The sequence below is a fragment of the Myxocyprinus asiaticus genome, chromosome 39 (assembly GCF_019703515.2).
Source record: "Myxocyprinus asiaticus isolate MX2 ecotype Aquarium Trade chromosome 39, UBuf_Myxa_2, whole genome shotgun sequence".
Lineage (NCBI taxonomy): Eukaryota > Metazoa > Chordata > Actinopteri > Cypriniformes > Catostomidae > Myxocyprinus > Myxocyprinus asiaticus.
In genome coordinates this window covers 17,098,882-17,112,033 of record NC_059382.1, presented here as the reverse complement: position 1 = coordinate 17,112,033, position 13,152 = coordinate 17,098,882, and the positions used below count along the sequence as shown (strand labels likewise).

The following is a 13,152-nucleotide window of genomic DNA, read 5'->3' as shown; positions in this document are numbered from 1 at the left end:
TTTGACCACAGATGTTGATAGAGCCCAGAATTCTGTAGTACCTTTAACCACACCTTATTTTAGTCATAAATTGAAAACCTCTATTCTAAAGACCCATTCGAAATTCCAGAGGAAGCCCATGCTGAATTTGCCTTAATGATCAGTCAAACCCAAACCAATGAAAATAGAAGGTTTTCATCAGACAAGCAGCATTCTGTTGAAACTTTGGGCACAACTAAAACAAAGCTTACAGTTTGGTCAATAAACTAAACAGTGGGGAGGAAAGGGATGGGGTGAGGGTCTGACATTTTCTCACACTGCCATTAAGAATCTGGCAGCATGTTCCCTCTGGCCACTTCAGTGAATGAGATCCCAAGAAAAGAGGGAACAACAACAACAGAACCACAGAATGAGGCTGGCTACTTTCCATTGAACCAACCGATGGTGGTGACGCCAAAGAACCCCAACAGAACCAAATTGCTGTGGTGATCTGACAAAGCATGGAAAACCCATTGAACTTAACAGGCGTGTTTGGACACAACATACTTCCTCTGTCCATTGCAACACATGGCAGAAGACACTGGTTGTGATAATCTGTATGTTTAGAGGGTGGTACTAATTCTACATCACTATGGATTGGGGCTGGGAGATATAGCTAAAAAAAAAAACACACAAAAAAAAAAAAAAAACACTATTTTTCAGCCTTTTGACGATTGATTCTAAATAAATGTTTTTGTTTTTTCCCCCCAGAGGAACCACCATTTTATCCAAGCAAACACTGTAGCCAATTAGCTACATGCTCAAGGCTTATTTTCACTGAACAAACACAATATTTAATCGTTTTAAATTTATATGATAAACTTCTAACCCTTTTCCATAAAGCATTTCAAAAGACATATTGAAAGACTGGCCCTCTTTACAAAGAAAAGGTGGTCAGACAGGTTGGGCTATTTGAATACGCCAAAAAGGAGCCTTATCAGGCCTGTCCTGTTTTATTAAGCAGGTGAGTAATACAGAAACTGCTTTTGGAATTATGTTACTGTTTATCATAAAAAGTCCCAAAACAATGTTAGTGACTTTACTTTAAACCAAAGATATAAACATTTTCCCACGCTGGTCTGTGCTGATTTGGTGCTTGTCTAGCTGGTGGACAAGCATTTAAAACAACATATGCTGGTGACTACCAGCTATGCTGGCATTTTTCAGCAGGGATATTTGTACTAGTTTCTGTCTACTTACCACTATATGATGGAAAAGGAGCTCCCATGATTGACCAATCTTCTGATTGAGTATCATATCAAAGAAGTCATATATGAAGTACCCTGAAACATCAGAAACACATTTTTCAAAGATTGGAATTGTTTACAACCAAAATGTCAGTTCCAGATAGGGATGGCACCGATCTGATACCTGGAAATCGGGTCCGATACTGACGTTTTTACCGGACAAGCATTTTACCAGATGTTGAATGAGAAGTGTATTACACTACTGTGAATTAGCCTACAAACAAACACTCAAACACAGACTTCCTGGAGCGCTCAGCACCAGACTTTCAAATTAAAAGCCTTAAGAAATGACAACTGATATGTATTACCAATGTATAGTAAAATTATTATTATTAATAATAATAATTAGAAATTACAATAAAAACAAATTGGGTTCCAAAAATTACTGTGTGATTGAAAAGTGGATTGATATACTACTGAAATAAATAAAGAGAGCAGAGAGAGAGAGATCTGAAACCAATTACAAGTCCAGATACAAGTTAAAATGTGTAAAGAGAAATGGCTTCTTTTCTAATGAAGACTTTCACTGGACTTTTACTGTTATTTTGCTGCTGCATCCTGCAGACTAGTTAAAGTTTTGCACATGCTCTTATGTAATTGTTTTTTGGTTTCCTATTTTATAATGAAATAATGTATTGTTAGAGGTTTTTGCTTCTTTACACAAAGAGTACTCCCAATTAGTTCCACACAATGAATTATAGATGTTCTAAACTCATTAAGAAAATAAACAACACTGGTATTGGATCAGGATCGGTCGATACTGAGAGTTCAGGTATCAGAATCGGATTGGAAGAGAAAAAATGGTATCGTTGCATCCCTAGTTCAAGAGGGCTATTTAAATCCATCTCACAATATGAGGCCCTCCATGGAGACAGCATTTTAGAGTGGTGGAGGAGCAACATGAAAAAATACATCGCCCATTTAGCTTCAGTCTGTTTGCTTAGTTCACATTAAGCCAGCACCACACTAGCAGACTCCAAACAACTCCATTATGGCCAAGGGCGTCACACATGCAGACTGTTTTAGTGAGATCTCATCTTCTTCACTCTGAGGTATGACACACTTGCCGATACAAAATGGTGGAGAGGTAACAAACATACCAACTCACCACTACTCTCGCTCTCTCAGATTCCGTCACAAGATGCTCACCAAAATAACAACAGGAGTACCACATATAGTGGCTAATATAGCCACCAAAAGGCTATATTCATATTGTGATGATGAATTACTGTGACAAGCTGACCAAAAGATTTCTTCTCCATCCAGGATTGTTTTAGTGCAGATCCTAAAATGCTCCAATATTCATAGATGCCTGTACGAACCGAACCAAGGGAGAAAACGCACTATGTTCCGAAACAAATGCTTCAAACGAGCCAGGTGTGCGATTCATGGAGTAACTTTACCTTGTGAAAGTATGTGATTTAGTATTTATCCCCTTGAGGCTTCCCGAATAACGCACATGTCCATATGCAGCTTTCAGTGAGTAAATAAGTTCAATAAAAACAGACTGTTGTGGCTACTTTTTCTGATGCCATTTCAGTGTAGTGTATTTAAAAAAGCAGGAAAAACGCTTGGTGACAGAATCACTATGATTACAATCAGTGTTTGTGAAGATATGCAGCAGAATGTGATGAAAACGTTCAGATCAGCTTGACCTCTTGTCTGTAATTCAGTAAAGAAGAAGCTCATTGGTTACTTGACGAGAACACAAGACCCCGCCTCGGCGACAGAAAGATTTTTTTCTAACAGTTTTGATGTGCTTTCCCGTTGCTGAAACTATAAACTCAGCATGGAGTCCCGATGGTCAAGTGATTAACGACCTCCTGCTGAGAAACACTAATGTGCTCATCATCTCCCTCCACCTGGCCGGTTATTATGTTAATGAAGCTCACACCTGAAAATCATTGGACAAATTGGCTAGTGTAACACCAGCTTTACACTGGTGAAAGTAGCTGTGCAAACCAGCAGGTTTAGATGCCATTATAGACTGGCAGCAATTTAACTTATTATTACTGGAAAACGTGACAAAGATTCTGATTAAAAATCTGATTAATTTATGAGCTCAGTCCTTCATATTTTGCCTTTTGAGGCATAATAGAAATGTTTTCTTTAGATTTTCCAGCAAGACCTTGAAAAGCCACTCAATTTAAAGAGCTACCAAGTTATAAAGTGACAGATGGTCAAGTACATATCGCACCTGTGTTATACAGTTAACAGTTTATGGGTACTGTATACACTACAAATATAACAGGGCTTTGCACAATCTGAGGTATATGTCAGTGAAAAATACCAGAAATTGCGGGTGGATATAAAAAATGAAAAGCCCACAGTACAGGCCCATTCATGAAGTGTCATGTGACTTTAGGGGGTAGTACTGGTGCCTGGGGATCATAGACCCAGCCATTGATTCTTTAGCTACAGCTAACATTTCTGCCAACAGCATGTGGGATTTCTCCAAGTATCTAAAATATTTCTGGTATTTGGAAGATTGAACAAGAATTATCGACTTATCTTATTGCAGTCAACAGCAATATTTAATAGCAATGCAAAACAATAATAAAAATGCACAGAAGAAAGTAAGTCATACACAACTGGGATGGCATGAGGGTGAGTAAATGATAAGAGAATTTTCATTTTTGGGTGAACTATTAATTTAAGGTCACACATAAAGCCTAACCAGTTACATTATTTTACTAAACTTACCCTGCTTCACATGACAGAGGGGTCAGTTTGTAACTCGTGGGCATGAAACAGTGTTTCCACGGCAACTTTAAATGTGTAACATTTCATATGCATAATGCTTCATTATACTCACCTATTGATACAGATACCAAGGCGTGTGAGAAAACGGAGTATGTCTCTATCAAATCCTCAGCCATCTGGGGATGTATGAAAAAACTAGAAAAACAGGCATATTATAATCAGAGCGTGGTATATATATATATATATATATATATATATATATATATATATATATATATATATATATATATATATATATATAAAAACATCACATCAAAGGAAGATATTGGGTAAAAATCGCATTAACTCAGACCACAAACGTTAATTCAAGTGATAAGAAGCACTGTGTCTGATCTCATATGATTTCATCAAAAGGCAATACAGTATATCCGTTAAAGAGGAAAGAGATGAGATCAAACTACATTCGTCAATTACTGTCAGGGTGCCAGCAGAAAAGATCTATTCGATAAAATTCTCATGCATCTGATAAAGACATAAAAAAGACGATACATACAGGAGTATTTGCAAGTAAATGGGTGTGCATTCCCCGTGCACGTGTGGGGGAATTATGACACTAACCAAAGCACTGACCACACTCCGGTTATCAGGCTGTGCACGAAAGACGTTGAGATGTTTCTCCATTTCCAAGCGTTCCTCTGAGCTGTCTCGGGAATAGGAAGTTTGTCGATTCCATAGTTTACACATTTGAAAAACCCCACAGAGGCTCCAGTAGTCAAAATCACTGAATTCAATTCCATATTTTCTAGCGCGCCCCTCTTATCTTGTTGCACCCGAGGCTCGCGCGCGCGACTAGACCTTTGGAGATAAACCCCTTGCGCTTTATCTTTTTACTTCATCAGAGAGAGAGAGAAAAAAACGACATCCCGGATGTTTCTATTTATTTCATTTTGATTTTCGATGAGTCTAATTTATAATATTACGTCGCCTGTGTTGGCAGATCCTTCTGTAAACTAAATCTCTAGCTTAATCTAGTTTGCGTGTTCCGACGTTAAGCTGAGATGACAATGGTGAGTCAAATACAGGTGGTAACTGTGAAATATTAGTAGCTAGTGTATGCGTTACAAAATCATGTAATGCTTGTGTAACTTTTTCGCCTTTACAATAACCAGACAACAGTATCCCCGCCCATACATCGTGAGGCACGGCTGAACAAATAAGCGTTTCGGGCGTGTGTTTCCCTTGCATCTAACCCCGCCCCCTTACACTAGTGTGGAATTATGGGATATGTAGTACAGGCATGGATTTTATAATTTACAATAAATGATATTGTTGAAAGAAAGAAAGAAAGAAAGAAAGAAAGAATGAACTACCTTTGTGTTTAAAAACAAATAGCCTAATAGACAGAAAATCAAAATTTGAGTAATTATAGAGCCTTGCGTACGATTTAAATTTTTAATAAGCGATTCCTCAAAATAATTAACGCTCGTTCCAGATGTCATTGGTGGCATATAGCGACATCTTGTGGTACTCTGGTTAAAAGTGTTTTCTTTATGTAAGCTATGTTGTAACTGTTTTACAATTACTTTGAATATAATACATGTGCATAAACCATTTGCTCTTTACGTAAGGAGTTTTGAAACACTCTATAGACAGGCCTATCAGGATTTGAGGCTATTAATCCCTGAGAATAAATGTACTTTGAGAATGAGAATGCGAGATTGAGCTTCACTGCCAAGTATGCTTACACAAGGAATTTGTCAAGGTGACAGAAGCTTCCAGTGCAAAGAGAATGCAACCATATATACATACATACAAACATATACATTTAAACATATATACATATAGTGATATAAAAATAAATAACAGATAAAAAAAGAGAAATATACAATAGAGCAATAATTTTGTTTGAATATTTTATATACAGATATACAGTTATGTGCAGGTGATTTATTGAAGAAGAGGTAGGATGTGTTAAATAATATAAATTAAATATGGATATAAGTAGGAATGGATGGATTGAATATTGCACATGGTTGTATAGACAAAAGGAAAGTATTTAGGGGCAGTTTTAACTGTTCATGAGGTGGATGGCCTGAGGAAAAAAACTGTTCCTGTGCCTACTTGGCTCATTATGTTATTGTTTTAAAACATTAGCATTCAGTAATTGTGTATAAGAAATTGTTCAATCAAACTTAAACAAAATCAAATACAAAGTTTTTATATATATATACAGTACCGTGCAAAAATTTTAGGAACTTGTGAAAAATAGTGCATAGTGAGGATGTCTTAAAAAATAATTACATAAATAGTTTTCATTCATCACTTAATGTTCGCCACAGTTCTTCTATCTGTTTAGGCTTTCTCAATTGCTTCTGTTGCTTCATGTAATCCCAGACTGCCATCTGTTGCAGGGTTCCCTGTTCTTCTATTCTAATCTTTTCTATTTGCAAAAGTATTGTTTGGGAGTCTAACATTTATATTTCCTATTGACACACTAAAGCTGAAGATATAAATAACCATCTTAAGACAAATAGATTTACACATTTTAATTTCAAAACAAAATCCCATCAAATTAAATAAAATAAAAATCAATAATAATAAAAAATATAAAAAGTGTATTATTATTATTATTATTATTATTATACATTTTGTGAAAATGTACACAATTTGATGGCATTTTGTTATGACATTGAAATACATACATCTTAAAAATTGGCTATAATATTTTTTGAGTGTATAAGTGCATTTATCTTTCTATTTTAAGGTAGGCTATGTATAGAAATGTAGATTATAACAATAAGAGCAAACAAATTAGTAGTAATATCCAGAGACTTTTAATAATAATATGTCTAGGAGGAATGAAATATACAGTATACTGTGTATATATAGTTTAATAGTTTTATAGTTTAAATTTGTGACAGTTGACTCGAGTTACACCAGCGAACAGAAGTAACGTTACAACTATTCTGTAAAAGAGGTGGCTCATTATTTTGGCTTTATGGAAAATAAGGTTTGCTTTATGAACACTACACAGTTTGATGTCACCGCCGCTCGCTCTGATTGGCTCACAGAATCTGCTGCGTCATGGAGTGTCAGCGATTCTAATGATTAGTCTGAATGAGCTGCAAAGAAGCGCACAGCTTGTATGAGAACCGGAGAATTTCTGCTTGTTAAGATCATCATTTTTGGTCTGGAGAGGTAAGAAATGGGTAACATGAAAAAGTGTGTGAAGGCGACACTATAGATATTGTAAACACTTTATTGTTACACAGTACGTTGTATTGTTGATATATAACAAGCCAACTCAGCTCAGGTTGTGTTGATGATCACTCTGTCACGCATTGCGCGATGCTGGTAATGCACAAAGAACTTGTTTTGCTCATACAAAAAAAAAAAAAACAATTGACTGTAGCTGTAGCCTTTTACGCCTGTTCTGCTTTACGATCTCTTGTGTAACTAGTTTGTTCACCTGGTTGCGATGGTGCAAATCACAGTTCAGCTTAGTGATGCATCCTATTTAACACATGAATGCCGAACACTGCGTTGTACTAGCAAGTCTGTATATTAACATCAACCTTCAAGGAAAATAAAGGTTTAAAGGTAGTATATGGTGCAACAGGAGACTGGAATTGTTATAAATTGACAGATGGGAACTTTTGAAACGTTGTTGTGGGTTTACCTGTAATTGCTTGCTTTTTCTGAAACAGGAGATAAAGTAACAATGGAGTCGACCCAATGGTGTGAAGAAATCACTGAGATGGTGTGCTCAGAGTCAGATCTGCAGGATGGACAGTAAGATTGTTCAAACATGTTGCATATTATTTGTAGACAATACAGGCTTATCTAAGCGTTTCTAATTATTTTATCCATCCACCGTTTCTGACTCCATGTCACCGATATGTTTGTCCCACAGAATGAAGGAGGTTGAGGTGGGTTGCCAGAAAATTTTGGTGGTGCGCAATAAGGGAGAATTTACTGCTGTGGGTGGTCTGTGCACTCATTATGGTGCCCCACTTATCAAAGGTAGGGTATGTTCTCAGATTTAATGACACAGTCACGAGCAGAACAATAGTTAACTCTGTTCAGTATTTACTTTTAGTTTACTGTATGTAAAATGACAAGCAGTTCTTTGATTCACCGCTCTTATCCTTTTTTGTCAGTGTTAATTATGAGATATTGTGTTGCATTGTCCTTATTTCTTTTAAGTCTACAATGGTTTCGAGTTACTAACAATCATAAAAAGCGGTTTTGTGCAGGCTTGAATGATGTTGTCTTTGCACGTAGGTGCATTGCTTGGAGATCGAGTCCGGTGCCCTTTTCATGGGGCATGTTTTAATACAAAAACGGGAGATATTGAAGAATTCCCTGGACTGGACTCTCTGCCCAGGTACAAGGTATGTTTAAATACTGCAGGCATCTGAAATAGGACTTTAGGAGTTAAGCATGTTTGTTGTTATTTGCCTTTACAAATCATATTGTATTATGTAAGGATTGTCTACATATTATGAATAATTTAAAAATGTTTTACTGTCCTGTTGATCTAAGGTCAAAGTTGAGGATGGTAAAGTTTACGTGACTGCTGACAAACGGGTTAGTCTGGTACCATTACAGTTTTAGTTTGTCTGTAACATTTAAATCCTTATTAAATTATCATTTTACATATACAAAAATCACTTCAGAATTCCAATAAATGTAATGTCTTTTGTCTTAGAAACTGAACAAGCGAGTTAAGAAAATGTGCGGTAGAGTGCTCGCAGTCAGTTACACTGTTGTTCTGATTGGAGGAGGTGAGGAATAGACTCTCTTTAAAATCGAATAATTAGGAGACACCTTTACATTCATGTGCAAAACACACGAGTCTGGAAGGCAATGCAACGTGTGTGTGTGTGTGTTTTCACAGGCCCAGCTTCCTTGCAATGTGCAGAAACCCTTCGTCAGAATGACTATGGAGGGAGAATTATAATGGTTACCAAAGATGAGCAGCTACCTCTGGATAAGACCAAGCTTAGCAAGGTGATTGGATCAAATAAGACCAGTCTATGTAGTTTAAATACAGCACCTTAAGAGGTCATTTAATAAGGAATTTTTCTTGATCTTTTGAAATATATTAGTTCAATGTACTTTGAAACATGCTGGGATTTTCAGAAGTCAAAACTTCCTCATTTCAGCCTGACCTCAACAGTGTGAGCTGTTTCAGCACAGATTGTTTTAATGCAAAAAAAAAGAACTTGACTAACATTATGTGTATCACAAAGAAAAAAATGAAATGACATAGAAAGTATGATTTCCGTTTTAAACCACTGTACTTGGAAGCAAAATGAAAAAATAAAGTAAAAAAATTGTGTTTTGATGTTGTTCTATTGTGGATTCTTGTAGGCCATGAATATTGAAATTGACAAGATACTGCTACGGCAGAGTGACTTCCTTCAACAGTATGGAATCGAAGTGTGGACTAAAAAGGAGGTGCTTTCTTTTCGATACCTTCCTGAGATGAAATAGCATGTATTTATTTGTGAACTTAACAATAATCTGTCCTCACAGGTGATGTCTGTTGACACAGATGCAAAAACAGTTACTTTCAAAGATGGGACAATCCAACACTACGATCAGCTTTTGATCTCTACAGGTGGCAGGTGAGATCATAACATCAGTTGTTTTTAAAGATGGTCAAAGTTAGAGGATGTCTCTCAAAAGTGACAGACTGAGGCAAGAGACCAGAGGTCTATTATCTATCAGTGAATACAGTCTCATGTTTCTCAGTCTCTCGCCTTCACTAGAGGGCCTATTCAGTTTCATCCTAGTAGCTCATGTTGAATTCTCGAATACGCACCTTGTAACTGGTGGATTGTTTACTTTGGTATTTAGTGCCAGACCACTGCAGTGTCCTGGTGCTGAGCTACAAAATGTAAAATTGCTGCAGAACTATAATGATGCCATTGAAATTCACCAAATGAGTGCAGGCAACAGGGCAGTAATCATCGGAACTTCATTCATAGGTATATAAAAAGCTAATGGAAAAGTAATATTTTTTTCATGCTCGGCTTGCTTATCTAACGGCACTATCACAAATCATGTCTTTCAATTGTCAACCAGGAATGGAGGTGGCAGCTTATCTGTCTGACAAGGCAGCCAGTGTCACGATTATTGGCAACAGTAAGTTTCCTTATCAGGCATCACTGGGTCCAGATATTGGAAAAATGACTATGCAGGTCAGTGAGCATCGTGATATTTTCAGCATAGTTTATTGTTTATTGTTATATGACACACAACAATTATCTTCTATTAAAGATGTTGGAGGAGAAAAATGTGAAGTTCTACATGAGTAACGGTGTGACTGAAATACGAGGTCAAAATGGAAAGGTAAAAAGAACCGTATTAATGAACAATCATAGAGCAGATGCCAGTGCATCATAATCAAAATATCTAACACAATTGTTTAACAGGTCAAGGAAGTTGTTTTGAAACATGGTGAAGTCCTACCAGCGGATATTGTAATTGTGGGCATTGGTATGTTCAGTTACTAACATGGCTTTTACACACACACACACACACACACACACACACACACACACACAATACTGTGCAAAAGTCTTAGGCCCTTTATATTTTTCACAAAAAATATTATATATTCTGCTTTTAGTGTATCAGTAGGAAATATCAATTTTAGATTTCAACATTCCTTTTGCAAATAGAATTGAACAGAAGAAGAACAAGGAGCCCTACAACAAAAGTCAGTCTGGGATTACATGAAAAGACAAAAGCAATTAAGACAACCTAAATAAAAGGAAGAACTGTGGCAAGTTCTCCAAGAAGCTTGGAACAACCTATATGTCCAAGGTGTACCTAGGAGGATTGGTGCTGTTTTGAAGGCAAATGTTGTCACACCAAATTTTGATTTGGCTTTTTTATTTGTACTGGACTTTGTATGATGTTAATTAATAAACGAAAACTATTTATGTCATTATTTTTGAAGACATCCTCACTATGCAACATTGTTCACAAGTGCCTAAAACTTTTGCACAGTACTGTATATATTAAACAGCTGTATATTGCATATATAACTGAGTTTATATAATATATAAAGATGTTTATTTAGAACACTGCTTTTCCAATCAAATTAGAGTCCCGAAACTAATTGTTGTATAAAAACAATTTTCCTTTTTAGGTGTCATCCCAAACTCTGATTTCCTTAAGGAAACATCGGTGGAAATTGATTCACGAAATGCTGTTGTCGTTGACAAGGTAACAGCCGTCAAATGACACAAAGTAAATACAACTTCAACTTATCAAATATAGCAATTATTTAGGAGGTCTATATTTTTCAGTTTATGAGAACCAACATTCCCGATGTCTTTGCTGCTGGAGATGTGGTCTCCTTTCCACTTCCTCTAGTAGGACATAAGAGGATCAATATTGGACACTGGCAGTTGGCACAAGCTCATGGTACCACTTGATATCATAATAACAGTCTGAATATTACAGCCTTAAACACAGTAACATGAGTGTGAAATATGAGGTTGTGACTCTTTACAGGAAGAATTGCTGGCTTAAGCATGCTAAAACAACAGGTTCCGATAAATACTGTACCATACTTCTGGACCATGCTGTTGGGGAAAAGTATCCGATATACAGGTGACTATTCCAAGATAATTTCCCATTTACTATGTAAATATTTACAAGTTTACAATTTTGTAACTGGATATTTATTTTACTTATTCTGCAAGGCTATGGAGAGGGATACACTGAGATTGTTTTCAAAGGAAGTACTGAGGAGAGAAAGTTTTTGGCATTTTATATAAAGTAAGATAACAGTGTCTCTAAACAAACAATAAGCCTTGAAAGACAATAAAATGCTTTACATCTTGAAATTAATATCACTCTTTAAATATCTGAATCTAGAGGTGAAGAAGTTGTTGCAGCTGCCAGCTTGAACTTTGATCCTGCTGTCTCAAAGTTGGCAGAAATGTTAAAGATGGGGAAGAGGATCTCTAAGGCTCAGGCGCAGTGAGTTAGAATCCCTTTCTTTAGTGTATCAATACAATCTAGGAATGTATTTATTCATTTACTTACATGTATTTCAAAAGTGAAGCATGATTAGATTTAAAAAAAATCTATGTTCACTGCTTTCACAGATCTGATGACCTCAGCTGGTTGCAGCTCCCTTGAAGGTGTCTGTAACACTTGCCTTCATTTAATTTGAATGTCTTACCTATAGCTTATCTTTAGTAGCAGCTTGGTACTCTTTCGTCTCGTCAAACATTTTTCTTTTCATGTGAACTTCTTTGCTTCCTTCTTTGTTTTGAAAGAGTAGATGGTTTGAGTGCAGTTGTTCTAAGAAACAGCTGAAGACCAGCTTCATCACTTGAATGTCATTAGTGACCAAAAAATGTGCGATAAAGATCTGTCCCAGCAGAAGATTTAAATATATATTGTAATTGTAAAATATTATATAATATAGTAATTAATTGCTTTTGCTTTTAATGTTATACAGTACTGTGCAAAAGTTTTAGGCACTTGGGAAAAATGTTGCATAGTGAGGATGTCTTCAAAAATAATGACATAAATAAATATTTAGTGTGACCACCTTTGCCTTTAAAACAGCACCAATTCTCCTAGATACACCTGGACACACTTTTTTTCTTGGTTGTTGGCAGATAGGATGTTCCAAGCTTCTTGGAGAATTTGCCACAGTTCTTCCATCTATTTTGGCTGTCTCAACTGCTTCCATCTCTTCTTGTAATCTCAGACTGACTCAGTATTCAGTGGGGGGCTCTGTGGGGACCATGCCATCTGTTGCAGGGCTCCCTGTTCTTCTATTGTAATCTTTTCTATTTGCAAAAGTAATGTTTAGGAGTCTAAAATGTATATTTCCTATTGACACACTAAAGCTGAAAATATATATAACCATCTTAAGACAAATGCTTTTGTGAAACATCTTATGCGCTTAAGACTTTTGCACAGCACTGTATATCCAAGGCTTGTTATTGTTATTGTTGTTGATTTGATGTTGTGCTGTGTAACAAGTAATGGGACAAAATGACAAAAATCCCTCCAGAGGGCTTATCTTTTGGGCCTAAGGCTATTGCATAATTACTTCTCCCATGTGCATTACTACAATTCATATATATATATATATATATATATATATATATATATATATATATATATATATATATATATATAT

General features: G+C 36.1%; 2 protein-coding genes across 4 annotated transcripts in view; one reads left to right on the top strand and one right to left on the bottom strand.

The window, feature by feature from the left end:
- The window catches only part of LOC127430289 (TLC domain-containing protein 2), a 24,992-nt gene extending 19,914 nt beyond the window's left edge, over nucleotides 1-5,078 (bottom strand). The window contains exons 1-3 of the mRNA XM_051679999.1: nucleotides 4,587-5,078; nucleotides 4,081-4,163; nucleotides 1,219-1,301 (exon numbers count right to left, since the gene is read on the bottom strand). Of these exons, the coding sequence (XP_051535959.1) occupies nucleotides 1,219-1,301; nucleotides 4,081-4,163; nucleotides 4,587-4,765 (345 nt within the window). The 5' untranslated portion in view covers nucleotides 4,766-5,078. The remainder of the gene's footprint in view (nucleotides 1-1,218; nucleotides 1,302-4,080; nucleotides 4,164-4,586) is intronic.
- aifm4 (apoptosis inducing factor mitochondria associated 4) lies at nucleotides 3,734-13,152 on the top strand. Of its 3 annotated transcripts, XM_051679963.1 has the most exons (20): nucleotides 3,734-3,872; nucleotides 7,676-7,760; nucleotides 7,882-7,991; nucleotides 8,253-8,362; nucleotides 8,514-8,558; nucleotides 8,680-8,755; nucleotides 8,869-8,981; nucleotides 9,345-9,431; nucleotides 9,510-9,601; nucleotides 9,834-9,964; nucleotides 10,062-10,177; nucleotides 10,257-10,328; nucleotides 10,412-10,475; nucleotides 11,134-11,210; nucleotides 11,294-11,411; nucleotides 11,502-11,600; nucleotides 11,693-11,768; nucleotides 11,868-11,972; nucleotides 12,101-12,136; nucleotides 12,623-13,152. In XM_051679963.1, exons 1-19 carry the CDS (start codon nucleotides 3,809-3,811, stop codon nucleotides 12,132-12,134), a joined length of 1,674 nt encoding a protein of 557 aa, XP_051535923.1. In that variant the 5' UTR covers nucleotides 3,734-3,808; the 3' UTR covers nucleotides 12,135-12,136; nucleotides 12,623-13,152. The 3 variants fall into 3 exon arrangements, with proteins under 3 accessions (XP_051535923.1, XP_051535924.1, XP_051535925.1); XM_051679964.1 differs by lacking the exon at nucleotides 3,734-3,872 and adding an exon at nucleotides 7,080-7,166 and having other exon boundaries at nucleotides 12,101-13,147; XM_051679965.1 differs by lacking the exon at nucleotides 3,734-3,872 and adding an exon at nucleotides 7,505-7,568 and having other exon boundaries at nucleotides 12,101-13,147.